Below are 25,726 nucleotides of genomic sequence, written 5' to 3' on the forward strand. Positions count from 1 at the left end.
CGTAACATTATCTTTCACAATATAAAAAAATTGGGCTAACTTTACTGTTGTCTTATTTTTTAATGAAAAAAAATTAGTGTATTTTTCCCAAAAAGATTGCGCTTGTGAGGTCGCTGTGCAAATATGGTGTGACATAAAGTATTGCAACAAAACACCTTTTTATTCTCTAGGGTGTCTGAAAATATATATATATATATATATATATATATATATATATATATATATAATGTTTGAAGGTTCTAAGTAATTCTCTAGCAAGAAAAAAAAAAAGGATTTTAACTTTTAAATATCAAATCTCAAAACGAGGTGGTTAAGTGGTTAAATGTGATTTTTAATCATAGCAAATAACATACACCAGATAAATTATATACATATAAAAAAATAAAAAATTAAATGATAAATCCATTCCACCAGTGACTGAGGTCAAGTGAAAAGTGAAGTCCATTGCTAGATCTGGTAGGGGAATGGTACTGATAACAACTAGACCAAGGGACTATTATCAGTACACTAAATGCAGATGGAAGCACAGCCCCTGTCATAGAGGAAGTCCTGCACTTAAAGTGAACATTTCATTCCACCGTAAAACTCCTGGTGTCCCACTTATAACATTAGAATGTATACTTGGAGTGATTTTCATCTGAATTATGACTCATATAAACCTGTTTGATAATCTGGAGTATCTTTATTTACACCATATGGCCAAAGGATTGTGAACACCTGAACATCACACCTACTTTATCTTGTTGAACATTCCAAAAAGCCCTGGAAGCATTTAACCCCCCCCCCCCCCCTTAATGACCAAGCCATTTTTATTGCGATACGGCACTGCGTAACTTTAACTGACAATTGCGCGGTCGTGTGACGCTGTACCCAAATAAAATTGATGTCCTTTTTCTCCCACAAATAGAGCTTTCTTTTGGTGACATTTGATCACCTCCTGAAGAGCGACAATTTTGAAGAAAATAACAATATTTGTTAATTAAAAAAAAAAACAAAAACAAATGTCTTCATCAATTTAGGCCAATTTGTATTCTGCTACATATTTTTGGTAAAAAAAATTCCAATAAGCGTATATTGATTGGTTTGCGCAAAAGTTATAGTATCTAAAAAACGGGATAGATTTATGGACTTTAAAACATTTTTTTTATGGTTTTTACTAGTATTGGCAGTGATCAGCAATTTTTAGCAGGACTGCTACGGACAAATCTGACCCTAAGTGACACTTTTTGGGGACCAGTGACACCAATATAGTGATCAGTGCTAAAAAAATGCACTGATTACTGTATAAATTACACTGTTAGAGAAGGGGTTAACATCAGGGTGATCCCCCTGAGTGTTCCCTCAGTATGTTTTCTTACTGTGTGGGGGATGGGATCACTGGGACAACACAGAGATCGCTGTTCCTGATCACTAGGAACAGAAGATCTCCATGGTGTCCCCTGTCAGAATGGGGATCTGCCTTGTTTACATTGGCAGATCCCAGTTCTGCCTTTCTGTACCATGATCGCGGGTGGCCAGAGGACATCCGGTTCGCCGGGCACGTGCATCGACTCCTCCTCCGTGAAGCGGGCACGCACATGTGTGTCCAGTGGCGCGTGTGCGCGCCAACAGTATCTATTGCAGCAAACAATGTATAGGTACGTTGTTTCACGCAATAGAGCCACCCTGCCATAGTATATATGCGGTGGGTGGTCTTTAAGTGGTTAATATGGAGTTGACCTACCTTTGCAGCTTTAACAGACCCCCCTCTCTGGGAAGGTGTTTTACAAGATTTTGGAGTTTATCTAGGGAAATCATTGCCCATTCAGCCAAAAGAGGAGGTGTTAAGTCAGGTACTGATGTTGAATAGGAAGATATGATTGGTAATCGTCATTCCAATTCATCCCAAAGGTGTTCAGCAGGGCTGAGGTCAGGGCTCTGTACAGGACACTCCAGTTCCTCCACACCAAACTCATCAATCTATGTCATTAGAAAGCTGCTTTGTACACAGGGGTACAGTCATGCTGGAACAGAAAATGGTCTTCACCAAACTGTTACCACAAGGTTGCAAGTACACCATTGTTGAAAATACCTTTTTATGCTCTATTATTAACAGTACTCTTCACTGGAAATATCTAAAATCAATACTCTTACTTTTGTCCATATAATGTATATACAGCTACTGGTTGTTTTCCCACCTTTCACCAGATGTTCTTGTTCTGTGTGTATCATCTAGTAATAGTTTTGGATATATTTCTTGTTCAACATCTAGCATGTTAACAGGTGCAGCGATCAAATAATTTATAGTTTATTTAGATTCTCTTGTTGTTTTCTTGTATCATCTCTTTATTTCTTTAAAAAAAAATAAAATAGATTTATATTATGAGATACAAAGTAGCTTTTCTAATAAAATGTATAGCCTTATTGTAGATGTTTATAGTCTATGTGATGTGTCAAGTTCCTGCAGATGAGTGGCATTGAGTTTTGGTATTTATGTCTTCTTTTAGCAGATCAGGTGAGATTCATTGTTGGGAAGATTCAGGGACCTCGTCGGTGGATTCATGGGGAGAAGGTTGCTCTGTATATTTCACTGTCTTATTGCTCTGAGGACACTCGGGTGATGTGGATGGTGGAAAAGACAGATGGAAAAGTAGAGGAAATATCCAACAATGGAGGGGATCCCCAGACAGACTCTGGTTATACAATATCTAAGGAGTCAGAAGAGTCTGATAAAGAAGGACTGTTCAATATAACATCATCACTGACATTTGTATCATCCGTGTCCAGACACCCTCAAGTCACTTTTGCCTGCAAAATCACCTCTGATGGACAAACCAAGACCATGAAATTCCAGCCTGAGTCTATATATGGTGAGATAATTCCTCATTTTAATGTACCTGCAAGTGCTTGTGTGATACGTGCTGAATGAGTTGTATTGCTGGAATACAAGAAATACTGCTTGTTTTATAACAGTCTTAAGCCAGAATTTTCCAACTAAGAAAATGTTTATTACATAAGGTTAAATTAATGAAGGACAAAAGGTTTGATGCAATAAAGACTGATAGGTGGAGTAGTTCCAGGCGATATATTTTTGCCATAAATGGCTTCCTTATTTTCCCTTTGAATCATCATTATGATGCAATTATTTCATCGGAAAGATGGGCAATACATCAAATTTTGAGTTGATCCATTTTTTTTATACTATGAACACTTATGCGGCGTACACACGATCGGATTCCACAAAACCGTGGAATTTTGTTCGAAGGTTGTTGGCTCCAATTTGTCTTGCATACACACGGTCACACAAATGTTGGCCAACAATTACGAACATAGTGACGTACAAGACGTACGGCGAGCCGATAAAAAGGAAGTTCAATAGTCATGTGATATCTCCATTACGAACGCTAGTTTTACAAGACCGAGCGCTTCCAGCTCATCCTTGATTCCGAGCATGCGTGTGTGTACTTTGGACTTTTGTCCGACGGACTTGTGTACACAAGATCGGAAAGTCCGACAACACACATTTGTTGGCGGAAAATTTGAGAACATGCTAGCCAACATTTGTTGGCGGAAAGTCCGACAACAATTGTCCGATGGAGCGTACACACGGTCAGAGTTACCACCAACAAGCTCACATCCAACATTTCCCGTTGGAAAATCCGATCGTGTGTACACGGCATTAGAGGGTTATTTTCATGCTTGGGATAATACAGTATCACCATGGTAACGGGGCAGCAAGCCTCCAGCCTCAAGTCATAGATAACAGCCTTCATACTCTTTGGTAGAATGTATGTGTGCAGGGTGCTTTTCTACTGTATGAAAAGTGCAACCCTACCAAAGGGGCATCCTAGCCTGTGAGGGATTTTAAAACTTAGGGGACACAGAGCAGGGGACTCCGAAGGTTCTTAGTGACCTCAGTGACTACAAGAGCGTATTAAGTAATACATTGCAATACATTACATCAATGACCATGTTAGATGATATTTTTAGTATGTTGTTGCATCTAGATATGTAACAAGTAACCCAAGGAAAGATACCTGCTTCCATGTCTGGTGTGCTGGATTGGTAGTGTCATAAAGAGGAGTGATAACTACCTTTCAATTTAGTCTTTCCATGCAAAAATCATTTTTGAAGTCTAGAAATACTAGAAGCCCTACCAAATAGTACAGCCCCAGCACCAGCTTTTTACATATTTACAGCTAGAAATTTTGTACATAAGGTGTTAAAACTGCAGAGGACAAATTTGAGGTATTAGTATTACAATACTATCATTTTTAACCAATGGTACAAGAGGCAGAATGGGGTGTTTTAAGAGGATTTAGAAGTGAATTTGTATTAATGAGAATTTGTCACTAAACTCCAACTGGCAATAAACCTGCAAATAGTAAATTTAGTAGTGGTATTGAATGCTTCTCCATACCCTGAAGTGAGGCAGTGAGGGAGCATGGATAGGTGAGTATACCTTGTGTTTATGCTGAATATACTACTAAAAACCTATCCAAACAGACAGCTACACTTTAATGTGCACTTTTGACCAAAGCATTTTAAATATCAATTTTAGCAAAGCCACAAGCCCTGGAACCTGTGAAGACAAAGCTGTGTGACAAAGGAGATGTCCTCTGTTCTCTGAACCTGCAGAAATTTTACCCCAAAGATGTGGAGCTCAGCTGGAGATCAGGAGAAGATAAGCTGGAGTCCAGAGAGAAGTATGAAGAGAATAATGATGGAACATTTAATGGTAAAAGTCATTGTACTGTCCCAGGAAAACTCTTATTAAATCCCAACTTCACCCTCCATGTGACCTGGAACCACAAATCTCTGGATGGACAGCAATCACAAGTCCTGTCCTGGAGGGATCCGGGTAAGTGTGAGATAAAAAAATTATAACTTAGAGCCCACATTTGTTGGTGGCTGTAACTCTAAACGACACCCCAATGCGCAATGAGTAATAATGTACTAACTTGTGTTACAATCTCAAACAATGGTGCATGCACACCACAAAGTTACAAAAAACATCTGTTGTAAGCTGCATTGGTGTGCTTTTCAGAATGAATGGCAATGCATCACACCAACTCATATAACGTATGAATGGGCCCTTGCTCTTTACCTACACAAAGCCTGAATAGACAATTGTACATCAAACTGGAATGCAAAAGAGAATCCTATTTTTTCACCACCATACAACAGTTCAATAAAAGAACGTCCAAGCACCATCCCATCAAACCATCACTTTCACCAAAATTTATACTAAATCCAGTAAAATCCAATATCAAAAGTGCAGTTGTAATTGGATTAAATTTAACTGGAATGAATATGGGTTTAGACTTTAGAGGAAGGGAGAACAAAAAAAAAACAAAAAAAAACGTAGTGTTACAGAACCAGCGTTTGATCTATGTTTTCCTTTCTGCTTTCTCATCCTCTGAATACATATGACCATTGAATATTATTGGGGAATGTGAATGTGGCCATCAGTAGGGACATATTCAGTGTTCTACTCAGAAACCTTTCATGATATAGGTGTCCATTTATGTAGCAGTGAAATTTATTTACTGCTTCATTCTCCGGCATTCGCAGAGGAGATTTTTCTCCTCTGTGTGCCAGTTTATGAAGCGGAGTAGATCGCTTCACCTTTGGAGGAGTGAAGAGATCTATGCTTCCAACACTGGAGAACGGCCCCTGATGCTGGAATCTCGTGAGACTTTAGGAGACTACAGGATCAGAAATTCACAGAAACACAGAGATGTCAGTTTATTAGCATTGATAAACTATCACCGACACAATTCTAATCTTTTTGGCTCTATACACCACCACAATGGATTTGAAATGAAACGAACAAGATGTGCTTTAACTGCAGATTTTCAGCTTTAATTGGAGGGTATTTAAATCCAAATCGGGTGAACGGTGTAGGCATTACAACAGTTTGTATATGTGCCTCCCACTTTTTAAGGGACCAAAAGTAATGGGACAGATTAACAATCATCCATCAAACTTTCACTTTTTAATACTTGGTTGCAAATCCTTTGCAGTCAATTACAGCCTGAAGTCTGGAACGCATAGACATCACCAGACGCTGGGTTTCATCCCTAGTGATGCTCTGCCAGGCCTCTACTGCAACTGTCTTCAGTTCCTGCTTGTTCTTGGGGCATTTTCCCTTCAGTTTTTTCTTCAGCAAGTGAAATGCATGCTCAATCGGATTCAGGTCAGGTGATTGACTTGGCCATTGCATAACATTCCACTTCTTTCCCTTAAAAAACTCTTTGGTTACTTTCACAGTATGCTTCGGGTCATTGTCCATCTGCACTGTGAAGCACCGTCCAATGAGTTCTGAAGCATTTTGCTGAATATGAGCAGATAATATTGCCCGAAACATTTCAGAATTCGTCCTGCTGCTTTTGTCAGCAGTCACATCTTTAATAAATACAACAGAACCAGTTCCATTGGCAGCCATACATGCCCACGCCATGACACTACCACTACCATGCTTCACTGATGAGGTGGTATGCTTTGGATCATGAGCAGTTCCTTTCCTTCTCCATACTCTTCTCTTCCCATCACTCTGGTACAAGTTAATCTTGGTCTCATCTGTCCATAGGATGTTGTTACAGAACTGTGAAGGCTTTTTTAGATGTTGTTTGGCAAACTCTAATCTGGCCTTCCTGTTTTTGTGGCTCACCAATGGTTTACATCTTGTGGTGAACCCTCTGTATTCACTCTGGTGAAGTCTTCTCTTGATGGTTGACTTTAACACATACATCTACCTCCTGGAGAGTGTTCTTGATCTGGCCAACTGTTGTGAAGGGTGTTTTCTTCACCAGGGAAAGAATTCTTCGGTCATCCACCACAGTTGTTTTCCGCGGTCTTCCGGGTCTTTTGGTGATGCTGATGTTCCAAACAGTTGATTTGACCACACCTAATGTTTTTGCTATCTCTCTGATGGGTTTGTTTTGTTTTTTCAGCCTAATGATGGCTTGCTTCACTGAGAGTGACAGCTCTTTGGATCTCATATTGAGAGTTGACAGCAACAGATTCCAAATGCAAATAGCACACTTGAAATGAACTCTGGACCTTTTATCTGCTCCTTGTAAATGGGATAATGAGGGAATAACACACACCTGGCCATGGAACAGCTGAGCAGCCAATTGTCCCATTACTTTTGGTCCCTTAAAAAGTGGGAGGCACATATACAGACTGTTGTAATTCCTACACCGTTCACCTGATTTGGATGTAAATACCCTCAAATTAACCGCTTCAGCCCCGGAAGAATTTACCCCCTTCCTGACCAGAGCACTTTTTGCGATTCGGCACTTCGTCGCTTTAACTGACAATTGCGCGGTCGTGCGACGTGGCTCTCAAACAAAATTGACGTCCTTTTTTTCCCACAAATAGAGCTTTCTTTTGGTGGTATTTGATCACCTCTGCGATTTTTTTTTTTTGCGCTATAAACAAAATAAGAGCGACAATTTTGAAAAAAACGCATTATTTTTTACTTTTTGCTATAATAAATATCCCCAAAAAATATATAAAAAAACATTTTTTTTCCTCAGTTTAGGCCAATACGTATTCTTCTACATATTTTTGGTAAAAAAAAATCGCAATATGCGTTTATTGATTGGTTTGCGCAAAAGTTATAGCGTTTACAAAATAGGGAATAGTTTTATGGCATTTTTATTAATAATTTTTTTTTACTAGTTTTGGCGGCGATCAGCGATTTTTATTGTGACTGCAAAATTATGGTGGACACATCGGACATTTTTGACACATTTTTGGGACCATTGTCATTTATACAGCAATCAGTGCTATAAAAATGCATTGATTCCTGTGTAAATGACACTGGCAGTGAAGGGGTTAACCACTAGGTGGCAGTGTAGGGGTTAAGCGTGTCCAAGGGAGTGTTTCTAACTGTAGGGGGGATGGGCTGTGTGTGTCAGTACACTGATCTCTGCCTCGATGACAGGGAGCAGGGATCGAGTGACACCGTCACTAGGCAGAACGGGGAGATGCTGTTTACATCAGCATCTCCCCGTTCCTGCTCTCCGTGAGACGATCGCGGGTATAGACTCACGGAGCTCCCGGAGCAATGACACGGCGGGAAATTCAATTGGACGTACCTGTATGCCCATTTGCCCAGCCGTGCCATTCTGCCGACGTACATCGGCGTGTGCCGGTTGGAAAGCGGTTAAAGCTGAAAGTCTGCAGTTAACCACTTGAGCCCTGGACCATTATGCTGCCTAAGGACCAGAGGTCTTTTTCCAATTTGGCACTGCGTCGCTTTAACTTTTAATTGCGCGGTCATGCAATGCTGTACCCAAACGAAATTTGCGTCCTTTTCTTCCCACAAATAGAGCTTTCTTTTGATGGCATTTGATCACCTCTGCCGTTTTTATTTTTTGCGCTATAAACGGAAAAAGACTGAAAATTTTGAAAAAAAATGATATTTTCTACTTTTTGTTATAAAAAAAATCCAATAAACTCAATTTTAGTCATACATTTAGGCCAAAATTTATTCGGCCACATGTCTTTGGTAAAAAAAATGTCAATAAGCGTATATTTATTGGTTTGCGCAAAAGTTATAGCGTCTACAAACTAGGGTACATTTTCTGGAATTTACACAGCTTTTATTTTATGACTGCCTATGTCATTTCTTGAGGTGCTAAAATGGCAGGGCAGTACAAAACCCCCCCAAATGACCCCATTTTGGAAAGTAGACACCCCAAGGAAATTGCTGAGAGGCATGTTGAGCTCATTGAATAATAATTTTTTTGTCCCAAGTGATTGAATAATGACAAAAAAAAAAAAAATATATATATTTACAAAAAGTTGTCACTAAATGATATATTGCTCACACAGGCCATGGGCCTATGTGGAATTGCACCCCAAAATACATTCAGCTGCTTCTCCTGAGTATGGGGATACCACATGTGTGGGACTTTTTGGGAGCCTAGCCACGTACGGGGCCCCAAAAACCAATCACCGCCTTCAGGATTTCTAAGGGCATAAATTTTTGATTTCATTCCTCACTACCTATCACAGTTTTGAAGGCCATAAAATGCCCAGATGGCACAAAACCCCCCCAAATGACCCCATTTTGGAAAGTAGACACCCCAAGCTATTTGCTGAGAGGCATGTTGAGTCCATGGAATACTTTCTTTTTTGACACAAGTTGCGGGAAAGTAACAATTTTTTTTTTTTTTGCACAAAGTTGTCACTAAATGATATATTTCTCACACAGGCCATGGGCATATGTGGAATTGCACCCCAAAATACATTTAGCTGCTTCTCCTGAGTATGGGGATACCACATGTGTGGGACTTTTTGGGAGCCTAGCCGCATACGGGGCCCCCGAAAACCAAGCACCGCCTTCAGGATTTCTAAGGGCGTAATGTTGTGATTTCACTCCTCACTACCTATCACAGTTTTGAAGGCCATAAAATGCCAAGATGGCACAAACCCCCCCCAAATGACCCCATTTTGGAAAGTAGACACCCCAAGCTATTTGCTGAGAGGCATGTTGAGTCCATGGAATATTTTATATTTTGACACAAGTTGCGGGAAAGTAACACATTTTTTTTTTTTTTTGCACAAAGTTGTCACTAAATGATATATTGCTCAAACATGCCATGGGCATATGTGGAATTACACCCCAAAATATATTCTGCTGCTTCTCCTGAGTACGGTGATACCACATGTGTGGGACTTTTTGGGAGCCTAGCCGCGTACGGGACCCCGAAAACCAAGCACCGGCTTCAGGATTTCTAAGGGCGTTAAGTTGTGATTCCACTCCTCACTACCTATCACAGTTTTGAAGGCCATAAAATGCCAAGATGGCACAAACCCCCCCCAAATGACCCCATTTTGGAAAGTAGACACCCCAAGCTATTTGCTGAGAGGCATGGTGAGTATTTTGCAGCTCTCATTTGTTTTTGAAAATGAAGAAAGACAAGAAAAATGTATTTTTTTTTTCTTTTTTCAATTTTCGAAAGTTTGTGACAAAAAGTGAGGTCTGCAAAATACTCACTATACCTCTCAGCAAATAGCTTGGGGTGTCTATTTTCCAAAATGGGGTCATTTGGGGGGGGGGGTTGTGCCATCTGGGCATTCCATGGCCTCCGAAACTGTGCTAGGCAGTTAAGAGTGAAATCAAAAATTTACGCCCTTAGAAAGCCTGAAAGCGGGGCTTGGTTTTCGGGGTCCCGTGCGCGGCTAGGCTCCCAAAAAGTCCCACACATGTGGTATATGTGGTAATTTCACATATTCCCATGGCATGTTTGAGCAATATATCATTTAGTGACATCTTTGTGCAAAAAAAAAAAAAAAAGATTTGTCTCTTTCCCGCAACTTGTGTCACAATATAAAATATTCCATGGACTCGACATGCCTCTCAGCAAATAGCTTGGGGTGTCTACTTTCCAAAATGGGGTCATTTGGGGGGGGTTTGAACTGTCCTGGCATTTTATGCACAACATTTAGAAGCTTATGTCACACATCACCCACTCTTCTAACCACTTGAAGACAAAGCCCTTTCTGACACTTTTTGATTACATGAAAAAATAATTTTTTTTGCAAGAAAATTACTTTGAACCCCCAAACATTATATATTTTTTTTAAAGCAAATGCCCTACAGATTAAAATGGTGGGTGTTTCATATTTTTTTTCACACAGTATTTGCGCAGCGATTTTTCAAACGCATTTTTTGGGGAAAAAACACACTTTTTTAAATTTTAATGCACTAAAATACACTATATTGCCCAAATGTTTGATGAAATAAGAAAGATGATCTTAGGCCAAGTACATGGATACCAAACATGACATGCTTTAAAATTGCACACAAACGCGCAGCGGCGACAAAATAAATACATTTTTAAAAGCCTTTAAAAGCCTTTACAGGTTACCACTTTAGATTTACAGAGGAGGTCTACTGCTAAAATTACTGCCCTCGTTCTGTCCTTCACGGTGATACCTCACATGCATGGTGCAATTGCTGTTTACATTTGACGCCAGACCGACGCTTGCGTTCGCCTTTGCGCGAGAGCAGGGGGGGACAGGGGTGCTTTTTTTTTTTTTTTTATTTATTTTTTTTTGCTTTTTTATCTTATTTTTAAACTGTTCCTTTCATTTTTATTTTTTTTTATTAATTTTATTGTTATCTCAGGGAATGTAAATATCCCCTATGATAGCAATAGGTAGTGACAGGTACTCTTTTTTTAAAAAATTGGGCTCAATTAGACCCTAGATCTCTCCTCTGCCCTCAAAGCATCTGACCACACCAAGATCGGTGTGATAAAATGCTTTCCCAATTTCCCAATGGCGCTGTTTACATTCGGCGAAATCTAAGTCATGAAATGCTCGTAGCTTCCGGTTTCTTAGGCCATAGAGATGTTTGGAGCCATTCTGGTCTCTGATCAGCTCTATGGTCAGCTGGCTGAATCACCGGCTGCATTTTCAGGTTCCCTGTTGGGACAGGAAAGCCAGAGAAAAACATGGAAGACGGTGGGGGAGGGGGGGCATTCCCTCCCACTGCTTGCAAAAGCAGTCTAGAGGCTAATTAGCCGCTAGGATTGCTTTTACATGAAAGCCGACCGCTGGCTGAAAAGAATGATACCAAGATGATACCTAAACCTGCAGGCATCATTCTGGTATAACCACTCAAAGTCCAGCAACATACCAGTACGTTGCTGGTCCTTGTTAGGCATATATTGTAAACTTTTTTTTCATGCAGCCTGTGGGCTGAACGAAAAAAAGATATTGATCGGTGGGTATGCCCACCATTAGAATACCTCCCTTCATCCACCCACTTCTAATGATGGGCATACATGCACCATTTATATATGCCGAAGCATGGGGGCATCCTCCCGCAAAAGGCAGGAGCAAATTGCTCCTCCACCCACTGCTGCCCCCACGCTTCGGCATATATGCTGAAGTATGTAACTGTGGTGGTGAAATCACCTCCGACAGCGCTGGAGTCACGGCTTTAGATATCATGGGAGCAAACGCTGTTGCTGTCAAGATAAATAAATCCGCGCTGCAACTGAATGGCGTACCTGAAAACAAAAAAATGGTTACCAACAAAACACAGTAAACGGTAAAGTATAAAAAATCTGAAAAGGAAACATGGTAAAACATAATAACAATAAAACATTGCAGAATAGAATAGAGTAAAAAAGAGAAGAACAATAGAGAGAGAATAGAGAGAGAGAGAACAATAAAACAACTATTTTTGGTTTTTTTATTTTATATTTTTTTTCGTGTTTTTATTTTTTTAATTTTTTTTTTATTTTTTATTTTTTTCACTTTTTTTTTTAGTAACTTTTAACTTTTGTAACTCGTTCCAGGTTTGGGTCTCTCAAAATGCAATGGCATCTTGGGAGACCCTGTGTTAGTGTGCCTAGTCTGTGCAGTGCTGAACCCTACGCTAATACTCAACTAATGTATGGTAGCGTTCAAAGCATTCACCCATGCAAAGACCAGGATTGCCAGGACAGGAGGGACAATAACACCGGGTGTCACGCCTAAATCCGCGCTTGCTGCAGACACGACATCTTTTTTGGGGGGCTCGTTGGGTAGGGGTACTCGGGATGGCATAAAGAAAATGCCGCTCACGCAGCCGGCTTACTGCATTTGGTTGGGGAAGGTGAGGTAGAGCACCGTCTGGAAACAGAAGGGCTCTGACTATCTCTTCCTGGAATTTAAGGAAGGATCCAGTCTGTCCTGAAGCTCTGTATAGCACATGAGCATTCAGCAAAGCCAATTGAAATAAGTATACAGACACTTTTTTGTACCAGCGTCTGGCCTTACGGGCAACTAGGTACGGCGCCAACAGCTGGTCGTTGAGGTCCACCCCTCCCATATTAAGGTTGTATTCGTGGACACAGAGGGGTTTCTCCACAACACCAGTCGCCGTAGGAATTTGGGTCGTCGTGTCTGCATGAAGGGAGGTGAGAACGAAAACATTCTTCTTATCCCTCCACTTCATAGCGAGCAAATTATTATACTTCAAGCAGGCTCTCTCCCCCAGCCTAAGACGGGAATCTACAAGCCGCTGGGGAAAGCCCCGGCGATTAGGTCGCACGGTGCCACATGCTCCAATCTGCTGATCAAACAAGTGACTAAAAAGTGGCACGCTCGTATAATAATTGTCCACGTACAAGTGGTACCCCTTTCCGAATAAGGGTGACACCAAGTCCCACACTATCTTGCCAGCGCTTCCTATGTAGTCAGGGCAGTTTGTCGGCTCTACGTGACTATCTTTGCCCTCGTAAACCATAAAACTATATGTATAGCCTGTGGCCCTGTCACAGAGCTTATACATCTTGACCCCGTATCTGGCACGCTTGCTGGGAAGGTACTGTTTGAATGACAAGCGGCCAGAAAATTTAATCAGGGACTCATCAATGCAGACAACTTGATGGGGGGTAAACAAGTCTGCAAAACGTTGGTTGAAGTGGTTTACGAGGGGCCGAATTTTGTAGAGCCGATCGTATGTAGGGTCTCCACGAGGACAACAGAGTTCATTGTCGTTGAAGTGCATGAACCGCAAAATCTGCTCGTATCGTGCCCTGGCCATGGAAGCAGAGAACAAGGGTGAATGGTAAATTGGGTCAGTGGACCAATATGACCGCAACTCACTCTTTTTATTCAACCCCATGAGGAGGGAAAGGCCCAGAAAGGTCTTAAATTCGGAGACCGTAATTGGTCTCCAATCTCTGGCAAGGGAGGACTGGGGATTAGCGGCGATGTGTTGACCAGCGTATAAATTGCTTTGGTCCACAATAGATCTATAGAGATCTTCGGTGAAAAACAGTGAATAAAAATCCAGTGGCGTAAAGTCAACTGTTTCCACCTGAATTCCGGGTTGGCCAGTGAATAGGGGAAGTACGGGTGCTGCAGAAGTGGAGGGTTCCCAGTTCGGATTGGCCAATGCAGCAGGAAGGGCACTATGGGCACGACGGGCCTGTCTTTGTCTTCTTGGTGGCAGCGGGACACTACTAGTGCTTGCCACCTCGCCAGCTTGAACTGCACTTATGGGACTCGCCACGTCACCACGTGATACTGCAGTGCTGGATGTACGATCAGGGTGTACTAGGCCGCTGGTGCTTGGCAGTTCACCAGAAGGAATAGCGGCGCTAGTACTTCTCTGCTCCATACGAGAGCCCTGCGGTTCTTGCACTTCAAGGACAGAAGAAGATTGGGGTCTGGTACGCCTGACCTTAGCAGGGACCACAACTCTGTCGTCAGAGCTATCTGTCATGGACAGTGGCGTCACTAGGGTTGGTGTCACCCGGTGCCAAAAAAATTGGTGTCACCCCCCTCCACCAACTACCTCAGTACAGACCCCCCTCCACTAACTACAGACCCCACTCCATCAGTACAGACCCCCTTCCATCAATATAGACCCCCCCACTAAGTACAGACTCCCCTCCCTCAGTACAGACCCCCGCTCAGTGCAGACCCCCTTTCCTCAGTATAGACCCCCCACTAAGTACTGACCCCCTCCCTCAGTACAGCCCTCCCATCAGTACAGAGTCTGCAGACCCCCCTCCATCAGTATCAACCTCCCACCTCAGTGCAGACCACCCCATCAGTACATACACCCCCCCCCCAGTGCTGACCCCCATCAGTATAGAATCCCCCGTCGGTGCAGAGCCCCCTATTAGTATAGAATCCCCCTCAGTGCAGAGCCCCCTATTAGTATAGAATTCCCCTCAGTGCAGAGCCCCCATTAGTATAAAATCCCCCCAGTGCAGAGCCCCCATTAGTATAGAATCCCCCCAGTGCAGCGCCCCCCATTAGTATAGAATCCCCCTCAGTGCAGAGCCCCCATTAGTATAGAATCCCCCTCAGTGCAGAGCCCCCATTAGTATAGAATCCCCCTCAGTGCAGAGCCCACATTAGTATAGAATCCCCCCAGTGCAGCACCCCCCATTAGTATAGAATCCCCCTCAGTGCAGAGCCCCCATTAGTATAGAATCCCCCCAGTGCAGAGCCCCCATTAGTATAGAATCCCCCTCAGTGCAGCACCCCCATTAGTATAGAATCCCCCTCAGTGCAGCACCCCCCATTAGTATAGAATCCCCCCTCAGTGCAGAGCCCCCATTAGTATAGAATCCCCCCAGTGCAGAGCCCCCATTAGTATAGAATCCCCCCAGTGCAGAGCCCCCATTAGTATAGAATCCCCCCAGTGCAGAGCCCCCATTAGTATAGAATCCCCCTCAGTGCAGCACCCCCATTAGTATAGAATCCCCCTCAGTGCAGCACCCCCCATTAGTATAGAATCCCCCCTCAGTGCAGAGCCCCCATTAGTATAGAATCCCCCCAGTGCAGAGCCCCCATTAGTATAGAATCCCCCTCAGTGCAGAGCCCCCATTAGTATAGAATCCCCCAGTGCAGAGCCCCCATTAGTATAGAATCCCCCCAGTGCAGAGCCCCCATTAGTATAGAATCCCCCTCAGTGCAGAGCCCCCATTAGTATAGAATCCCCCTCAGTGCAGCACCCCCCATTAGTATAGCATCCCCCCAGTGCAGCACCCCCCATTAGTATAGCATCCCCCCAGTGCAGCACCCCCCATTAGTATAGAATCCCCCCAGTGCAGAGCCCCCCATTAGTATAGAATCCCCCCAGTGCAGCACCCCCCATTAGTATAGATTCCCCTAAGTGCAGCACCCCCCATTAGTATAGAATCCCCCCAGTGCAGCACCCCCCATTAGTATAGAATCCCCCTCAGTGCAGCACCCCCATTAGTATAGAATCCCCCTCAGTGCAGCACCCCCATTAGTATAGAATCCCCCCAGTGCAGAGCCCCCATTAGTATAGAATCCCCCTCAGTGCAGAGCCCCCCATTAGTATAGAATCCCCCCAGTGCAGAGCCCCCCATTAGTATAGAATCCCCCCAGTGCAGAGCCCCCATTAGTATAGAATCCCCCTCAGTGCAGAGCCCCCATTAGTATAGAATCCCCCTCAGTGCAGCACCCCCATTAGTATAGAATCCCCCCAGTGCAGCACCCCCCATTAGTATAGCATCCCCCCAGTGCAGCACCCCCCATTAGTATAGCATCCCCCCAGTGCAGCACCCCCCATTAGTATAGAATCCCCCCAGTGCAGAGCCCCTATTAGTATAGAATCCCCCCAGTGCAGCACCCCCCATTAGTATAGATTCCCCTAAGTGAAGCACCCCCCATTAGTATAGAATCCCCCCAGTGCAGAGCCCCCCATTAGTATAGAATCCCCCCAGTGCAGCACCCCCCATTAGTATAGAATCCCCCCATTAGTATAGATTCCCCCCAGTGCAGCACCCCCCATTAGTATAGATTCCCCCCAGTGCAGCACCCCCCATTAGTATAGAATCCCCCCAGTGCAGCGCCCCCATTAGTATAGAATCCCCCCAGTGCAGCGCCCCCCATTAGTATAGCATCCCCCCAGTGCAGCACCCCCCATTAGTATAGAATCCCCCCAGTGCAGAGCCCCTATTAGTATAGAATCCCCCCAGTGCAGCACCCCCCATTAGTATAGATTCCCCTAAGTGAAGCACCCCCCATTAGTATAGAATCCCCCCAGTGCAGAGCCCCCCATTAGTATAGAATCCCCCCAGTGCAGCGCCCCCCATTAGTATAGAATCCCCCCCAGTGCAGCACCCCCCATTAGTATAGCATCCCCCCAGTGCAGCACCCCCCATTAGTATAGAATCCCCCCAGTGCAGAGCCCCTATTAGTATAGAATCCCCCCAGTGCAGCACCCCCCATTAGTATAGATTCCTCTAAGTGAAGCGCCCCCCATTAGTATAGAATCCCCCCAGTGCAGCGCCCCCCATTAGTATAGAATCCCCCCAGTGCAGCACCCCCCATTAGTATAGAATCCCCCCAGTGCAGCACCCCCCATTAGTATAGAATCCCCCCAGTGCAGCGCCCCCCATTAGTATAGAATCCCCCCAGTGCAGAGCCCCCCATTAGTATAGAATCCCCCCAGTGCAGCACCCCCCATTAGTATAGAATCCCCCCAGTGCAGCACCCCCATTAGTATAGAATCCCCCCAGTGCAGCACCCCCCATTAGTATAGAATCCCCCTGCACATATCCACCCACATACTGTAAGCATAAAGTTTACAGACCTCAGAACAGCGCGGACCGGAAGATACACACAGCCGTGTGTGTCCCTCGGGCTCCTCCTCCTCCTGTGTGAAGTAAACAGAGAGGAGGGGGAGGCGGCTTCAGCCCGCTGTGCTGCGGGACACAGCACAAGCCGCAGCGGGCAGTGTAGCGGTGTGTGCCGCTACCTACGGGTGTCACCCCTCTGGCGGGTGTCACCCGGTGCGGCCCGCACCCCCCGCACCCACCTAACAACGCCACTGGTCATGGAGCCGCTGTCCTCTACAGGTTCGTATTCTGAGCCTGAACTTGACAGATGAGTGACTTCCTCTTCACTATCTGTCATACTCAGAAACGTGTAGGCCTCTTCACTAGTGTACCTTCGATTTGCCATTTTGGGCTCTAAATTTAGGGGTACACTAGTGAGACTCACAGGCAAAAAAGCTCCTGACTGTCAGCGACTGTATAAAAACGCTACCAAAAAACTGTTAGCGATCGCAGGGATCAGGCCTGACTCTGCGAACGCTGCAGTTATGTGTGCTTAGTGTTTTGTAAGTGTCAGTTATCGATCGATACTGCACTTGGGTGGGCTGGGCAGGGCTGGGCCGAGGAGCAAAACGCAGGTGCTAGCAGGTATCTGGGCTGATCCCGCTAACACTGCGTTTCAGGAAACCCTAAACTGCTGGGGAGTATAGATCTGATCGGATCAGATATCGATCCGCTCAGATACTATAGCACTAAGGGAGGTGTATGCTGCGTGCGTGGGTTTTAGCGGTACTGGCGCTAATCTGACGCTGCCTGGGGCGACGCAGACCTTAACTGACCCTAAAAATGTAATTTATATCACCGCCGGGCAATTAGGGGGTTAAACCTTTATAGGGTAATAAACGGCGGGTGCCCTAAAACTATAATAAACTGTAATAAACTGTAATAAACTACAAAAAACAAACTAGCTAACCAGCGTCACCCGTAACACTTATACGGTGATCGCTGGTGAAAGGGTTAACTAGGGGGCAATCAGGGGGTTAAAACCTTTAGCAGGTAGTATATGGGGGCCCTGTCGCTATAAAACACTGACAGCGAACCTATATACTTACCTCCCTAACTAGTGTCACCTGTGTCACTAATACAGCGATCAGAAAAACGATCGCTTAGCGACACTGGTGACGGGGGGTAATCAAGGGGTTAACTTTTATTAGGGGGGGTTAGGGGGGTACCCTGGACCTAAGGGGGGGTACCCTAGACCTAAAGGGGGCTAACCTAACTGCCCTAAAACTTTTAACTGACACAAACTGACACCAATGCAAAAAAAAAAAAAAAAATGCTATTGGTGTCAGAGTGACAGGGGGTACAGGGGGGTGATCAGGGGGTGATCGGGGGGTACAGGGGGGTGACAAGTGTGCCTGGCGTGTTCTACTGGATGTGTAGTGTTGTGCAGACTTACTTGATGTCTTCTCTCCTCGGCGCCGGATCAAAAAGACCGACTCGAGGAGGGATGACATCACTTCCTTTCCCTCTGTTTACATTACAGAGGGAAAGGAAGCATTCTCATTCGCCGGGAGTGATCGGGAGGGGGTGGCCAACAATGGATGGCCTCCCCCTGACCTCTCATCGCCCGGGAACAAATGGCGACCGCCTCGGGCACCGGGGGGGGACCGATCGGACCCCCCACCCGCGGAAGGCAAATCATGTACATGTACGTGATTTTGCCTGTCCGTGCCACCTTGCCGACGTACATCGGCGTGAGGTGGTCGTCAAGTGGTTAAAACACATCTTGTTAGTTTCATTTCAAATCCATTGTGGTGGTGTATAGAGCCAAAGAGATTAGAATTCTGTAATTACAAGTGATAGTGGTGGGCAGGGAGCAGAGGGTGTGAGCCAGAGGTGGTGGAACTGAGTTCCACCAAGTTCCCCCTGAAAAAAAGCCCTGTATGTATACACATAAACATGACAGGGGGACATAGTTACAGTGTTGGGGGTCTGAACGCGGTATAAGGAAGTTAATAATCTTCCTCCTTCCCCCTCAGATCCCCCGGGATTCTCTCTTCACTCCCTGATTCACCAGCTTACACGGATCACCAGTGAAGCGCTGAGATCGCAGCTTCATAAACTGGCCGTTTCTGGGTCAGTCAATGAGGATTCTCGGTGTGTGGAGATCATCAGTGGGAGAACATGTTCAAACACTTCTCCCCCTAAGGTGACCACATTTCCAAACTACCATTCAGGGACAAAACCCGCCTCCCCCCTCCACCCCTAAAAAATATTTTTTGGTTTTTGATACTTTTTTTCCAATTTTTGAAAAAAAAAATACTATAAATCTATCCCCTATTTTGTATACGCTATAGCTTTTGTGCAAACCAATCAATATACGCTTATTGCGATTTTTTTTTTCCAAAAATATGTGATTTTGTATAATCCTATATGAAACTGTGCAAAAAAAAAAAAGTGCAGTTATTTTTTGATGTATTGTAGAGGATGTAACAGATGTAATTACAGAAGTGGAGCATCTGAAGATTTTAATAATTTAATAGTGACTAAAGAATGAAGGGAAGTGTAAAGACTCGGAGAAACAGGAAGTTGCTGTATCACATTTTAGAGCTGGTCTGGTCATGATATTTGCTGCCACAACAGAACAAACACAAACCTGGAAGTTTTGCTGTCGGCTCGGAGTCGGGTCGCAGCGCAGGCGGTCCTTATGGGCCGGAGGAAGTTTAGGAGGATAACTGGAGAAGTTGGGCCACTCAGCTGGCTGCTGGCAGTGTGCTGCTGCAGGCAGCGGCTGCGGGAGTACTCGGCGGCGGCTCCGGGGGTCGGTAATGGCACTGGGCACAGTGACAGGCTGGATCCTGGGAGGAGATACAAAATGAAGATGCTCTAGTGTGCCTGCTCTCTTTCTCTCTCTGCTGCGGCCAGAGGCGGAGAAGGAGAGGAGGTGGGTGGAGTGAGACGCGCTGCTAAGGTACCCACGTGTCAGCCGACGTCACTAGTTTCTAGACACGAGGCGGGGCGGCCCTAGCAACCAGAGTTCAGCAAATTATTTATCAGGGTGGCGGACTGGCGGTGTGTTCTTTTTTTCATTCCGGGACATTGTATAGTCCCGGAATGAAGGTGCCCGGGACACGTGACAAAAATATGCATTAAGGGACAATCCCAGGCAATCTGGGACATGTGGGCACCCTACTCCCCCTGATTATCTCTGTTTCATAAACCGTTTATGGGCTGTGATCAGCGGCGATCTTTGGGATCACCACTGATCACTGCTTCATAAACGGACACCATAATCAGAATTCCAGCACTTCATTATTTTCTGTGAATTTTCACATTCAACCAACTTTACAATTAATGTCAGATAATAACAGCTTTGCTTGCATACTTCCTTTGTTGACAGCGAAAAACCTAACTACAAAATGCAGACCTAGACTCTTTTAGTAGCTTACAAGTATGCATTTAAATGTAGTTATCTCAAGATCTTAATCGCATTATGCAATGGGGCACAGAAATCACAACCTCACAGTTGTGTGATGTGAAGGCAGGTGTCAGATTGTAATGGACAAAACCAACAAAGAACACAAATCAACATCTGCAAATAATTCACTTTCATTCACCTTGAAAGAAATAGTCATTACTCTCAAAACAGTAATTCAGACAACTGCTGAATGTGGCAAATGTGAAAACGATCTCCAGGTAACAGAATCCTGAAGATGGTTACTTAGGTTGAAAAAAGACACAAAGTCTATCTAGTTCAGATATTAGCCAGAAATTTGGTGGACTCAAACATTGAAAATCATTGTTGGCTACACAAGTACACCCAGAAAAACAATTATTAATGTGTTTGTGTGGCCGAAACAAGTTAGCATTGTTTTACTGGATGTACTTGTGTAGCCAATAAAGATTTTCAATGTTTTAGTCCACCGAGTTGCTGGCTTATATCTATCAATGTTAAAAGTATTGAGGGACTGCACATCCCATCCACGAGCTCCAGTCTTCAGCCTTGGTTAGCATCACCAACAGTAGAGCTTGGGTATTTTAATCAGTGATTCCATCTAGTTCAACCAATAGAAAAAAATACATAGGATTTTTTTAAAAAACCCTCCATATACGGAACCCTATACCGACAGTTGATCTAGAGCAGGGGTCTCCAAACTATGGCCCTCCAGTTGTTCAGGAACTACAATTCCCATCATGCCTAGTCATGTCTGTGAATGTTGGAGTTTTACAATGCCTCATGGGACATGTAGTTCCACAACAGCCATAGTTTGAAGATCCCTGATCTAGAGGAAAGCAAACAAACCTCTATTAACCACATCCAGACCGCCCGCCGTCGTTATACGTTGCTACTTTGAAGAGGGATATCGTTGTTATGGCAGCAGCTAGCTGCCATAACCCTGGTATCCTCTTCTTCAGCGGGCGGTCTGCTTTCAGATAAAAGTGGTCTCTGCTGCAGATTCGCCGCAAGATCACTTTTATCGGTGGCGGGAGAGGGGCCCCTCCCGCCGCTCTCCGGTGCCCTACGCCGCTTACCGGAGCCGCCGGCAGTGGCGGAGGCGATCGCGTCTGCTCCCTGGCTTGGTATAGAGACGAGTGAGGGGAAGATGGCCCCCACCCGTCTCCATATCATTACAGGGCAAAAGTGACGTCAAAACGTCACTTCCCCCCGATAGCTCTTAAAGGGACATTTTTTATTTTTAAATGACATTTTATTTCTATTTAATTTTTTTTATTGCATTTTAGGTCTTTTTGACCCCAGATCATGTCCTGTCATGCTTTATTTCTATTACAAGGGATGTTTACATTTCTTGAAATAGGAATAAAAATGACACTATTTTTTTTTTTTAAAGAACAGTGTAAAAATTTAAAACAAAAGGTAAAATAAATAAAAAAAAAAAAAATGTAAATGTGTCCCGTCCCGCCGAGCTCGCGTGCAGAAGCAAACGCATACATGAGTAGCGTCCGCATATGAAAACGGTGTTCAAACCATACATGTGAGGTATCACCGTGATCGTTAAAGCGAGTGCAATAATTCTAGACCTGGACCTCCTCTGTAATTTAAAACATGCAACCTGTAGAATTTTTTAAACGTTGTTAAATGGAGATTTTTAAGGGTTAAAGTTTGTCGCCATTCCATGAGCGGGCGCAATTTTGAAGCGTGACATGTTGGATATCAATTTACTCGGCGTAACATCATCTTTCATCATATAAAAAAAAGTTGGGCTAACTTTACTGTTGTCTTATTTTTTAATTCAAAAAATTGAATTTTTTTCCAAAAAATTGTAAGACCGCAGCTCAATACAGTGTGACGAAAAGTATTGAAACAACTGCCATTTTATTCTCTAGGGTGTTAGAAAAAAATATATATAATGTTTAGGGGTTCTAAATAATTTTCTAGCAAAAAAAATTATTTTAACTTGTAAACAACAAGTTTGAAAAATAGGCCCGGTCCTTAAGTGGTTAAGCATGGTCTAATTTGATCCCCTAGAAGACATTCAGCAATGGTGTTATTATCTATAAATGTTAATATCCAGTTAAATTTTTCACATAGGAATGTATAAAGCTCTTTTTTTAAAACATTCTCCTGGGCTGGCCAGAACTCGTTACTGAGAGAGTCTATTTCACAAAGATATTATAACTTTCATTTTCATATTCATAGCTGCCCACTAGGGATGAGCCGAACACCCCCCTGTTCGGTTCGCACCAGAACATGCGAACAGGAAAAAAGTTCGTTCGAACACGCAAACACCATTATAGTCTATGGGACACGAACATGAATAATCAAAAGTGCTAATTTTAAAGGCTAATATGCAAGTTATTGTCATAAAAAGTGTTTGGGGACCTAGGTCCTGCCCCAGGGGACATGGATCAATGCAAAAAAAAAGATTTCTGAGCAGTTAGTGGGCAGTAGGGATGAGCTTCGAGTTCGAGTCGAACTCATGTTCGACTCGAACATTGGCTGTTCACAAGTTCGCCGAACAGCGAACAATTTGGGGTGTTCGCGGCAAATTCGAATGCCGCGGAACACCCTTTAAAAGTCTATGGGAGAAATCAAAAGTGCTAATTTTAAAGGCTAATATGCAAGTTATTGTCATAAAAAGTGTTTGGGGTCCTGGGTCCTGCCCCAGGGGACATGGATCAATGCAAAAAAAAGTTTTAAAAACGGCCGTTTTTTCAGGAGCAGTGATTTTAATAATGCTTAAAGTCAAACAATAAAAGTGTAATATCCCTTTAAATTTCGTACCTGGGGGTGTCTATAGTATGCCTGTAAAGGGGCGCATGTTTCCTGTGTTTAGAACAGTCTGACAGCAAAATGACATTTTGAAGGAAAAACCCATTTAAAACTACTCGCGGCTATTGCATTGCCGACAATACACATAGAAGTTCATTGATAAAAACGGCATGGGAATTCCCCAAAGGGGAACCCCGAACCAAAATTAAAAAAAAAAAATGATGTGGGAGTCCCCCTAAACCAGAAGAGCCAGAAGAACCAGAAGATGAAGGAAGATAGAAGAAAGAAGAAGCATTTAAATAAAGGAATTGTCAAAAACTGTCTCTTGTCATTTTTAACATTTTTGACAGATTTTTTAGTGAAATGGTAGGGGTAAGTACCCCCTTACCATTTCACACGGGGGGGGGGGGCCGGGATCTGGGGGTCCCCTTGTTAAAGGGGGCTTCCAGATTCCGATAAGCCCCCCGCCCGCAGACCCCCACAACCACCGGCCAGGGTTGTGGGGATGAGGCCCTTGTCCTCATCAACATGGGGACAAGGTGTTTTGGGGTTCTACCACAAAGCACCCTCCCAATGTTGAGGGCATGTGGCCTGGTACGGTTCAGGAGGGGGGGGCCGCACTCTCGTCCCCCCCTCTTTTCCTGCGGCCTGCCAGGTTGCGTATGGATTTTTAGGGGGGAACCCCACGCCGTTTTTTTTTTTTTGGCGCGGGGTTCCCCTTAAAATCCATACCAGACCTGAAGGGTCTGGTATGGAATTTAGGGGGAACCCCACGTCATTTTTTTTTTTTAAATTTTGGTTCGGGGTTCCCCTGTGGGGAATTCCCATGCCGTTTTTATCAATGAACTTCTATGTGTATTGTCGGCAATGCAATAGCCGCGGGTAGTTTTAAATGGGTTTTTCCTTCAAAATGTCATTTTGCTGTCAGACTGTTCTAAACACGAGAAACATGCGCCCCTTTACAGGCATACTATAGACACCCCCCAGGTACGAAATTTAAAGGGATATTACACTTTTATTGTTTGACTTTAAGCATTATTAAAAACACTGCTCCTGAAAAAACGGCCGTTTTGAAAACTTTTTTTGCATTGATCCATGTCCCCTGGGGCAGGACCCAAGTCCCCAAACACTTTTTATGACAATAACTTGCATATTAGCCTTTAAAATTAGCACTTTTGATTTCTCCCATAGACTTTTAAAGGGTGTTCCGCGGCATTCGAATTTGCCGCGAACACCCCAAATTGTTCGCTGTTCGGCGAACTTGCGAACAGCCAATGTTCGAGTCGAACATGAGTTCGACTCAAACTCGAAGCTCATCCCTACTGCCCACTAACTGCTCAGAAGTCTTAATAGATTGTGATAAGATAGAGTGTTCCTTATATCGTTGGAAATAACGCAATATTGCTATAGAAAATCACAATCAAACCTCTATGATCCTGATTGGCTAATGGTTTAACAGAAATTGAACTTTCTGATTGGCTGCAGTTATTGATAATAGCAAAAATTAGAAAATGTCCTTAATATCAGGTTATGTTCCATGAAAATTTCTTAGGTTTGAAATTTTGACACCAGAAATACTTCGCTCAGATATTTCAAATTCCAACACTTCACATTCCCATCTGCTCTTCTGGTTACATTTGCTAAATTATGTTAAGCATACTTTTGGCCATTATCAACTAGTCTACAATGGCTAGTCTGGTACCCTGTTATTGCAAACAGGCTTGTATGGTTATATTACACTAAAAACCAGATGTGGTCCTTCACCGTTTTTTGCCAACATTACAGCCAAAAACAAAATGCAAACATAAGTAAAAAGCTGTTTTGGCTTAGTTTTTTCATAGCTCTTTATGAATTAGGGTCCTTTCACATGGGTCCCTGTTCAGGGACCGCCCTGTCAGATCTCCGCTCTCCCCTATGGGGGGGATCAGATGAACACGGACCGTCTGTCTGTGTTCATCCGATCCGCTCTGCAGATGGATAGAAAAATAGGATTTTCCTCCGTCTTCAGAATCGGACCATAGCGGGGACGGATGATATCGGGTGTCAGTGGATGTTCATCTGCTGACACCTGCTATCACGTAGGGATGCATGTATGTCCATATTTCATCCGAAAACGGATGGATGAAATACGGACATACGGTCCGCCCGTGTGAAAGGGGCCTTAGGCGTTATTGTGATGTCTAATATTTAGTAATTCTACAAAGCTGCATTGTAACAGGCAGTGGGCAGGTGGCAGGCCCGGACTGGGACAAACAATAGGCCCGGGCATTTTAGGCTGAGCAGCCCATTTTGTATTTTTTTTAATACAGATCAGGGAAGCATGAAATGTTTGTTATTTAACCAACAATGAATCTATGGTCACCGCTGCCACCCCCTACTCAGGTGCCTAACCCCTTTTCGGGCGCCGGGCACCTAAATTACAGCGGCGGAGGTGTTTTTTGAAAGCACCTGA

The 25,726-nt window shown here is 43.9% G+C and overlaps 1 protein-coding gene across 4 annotated transcripts in view; it reads left to right on the forward strand.

The window, feature by feature from the left end:
• LOC141148562 (uncharacterized) overlaps positions 1-25,726 on the forward strand; it is a 168,022-nt gene that overhangs the window by 88,928 nt on the left and 53,368 nt on the right. For 3 of the 4 annotated variants that reach the window (XM_073636115.1, XM_073636117.1, XM_073636118.1), the window contains exons 12-13: positions 2,487-2,849; positions 4,541-4,840. In XM_073636115.1, coding sequence (XP_073492216.1) covers positions 2,487-2,849; positions 4,541-4,840 — 663 coding nt within the window. The remainder of the gene's footprint in view (positions 1-2,486; positions 2,850-4,540; positions 4,841-25,726) is intronic. The other variant, XM_073636116.1, reaches the window with a different exon arrangement.

This window comes from Aquarana catesbeiana, linkage group LG06, assembly GCF_042186555.1.
Source record: "Aquarana catesbeiana isolate 2022-GZ linkage group LG06, ASM4218655v1, whole genome shotgun sequence".
NCBI classification, from domain to species: domain Eukaryota; kingdom Metazoa; phylum Chordata; class Amphibia; order Anura; family Ranidae; genus Aquarana; species Aquarana catesbeiana.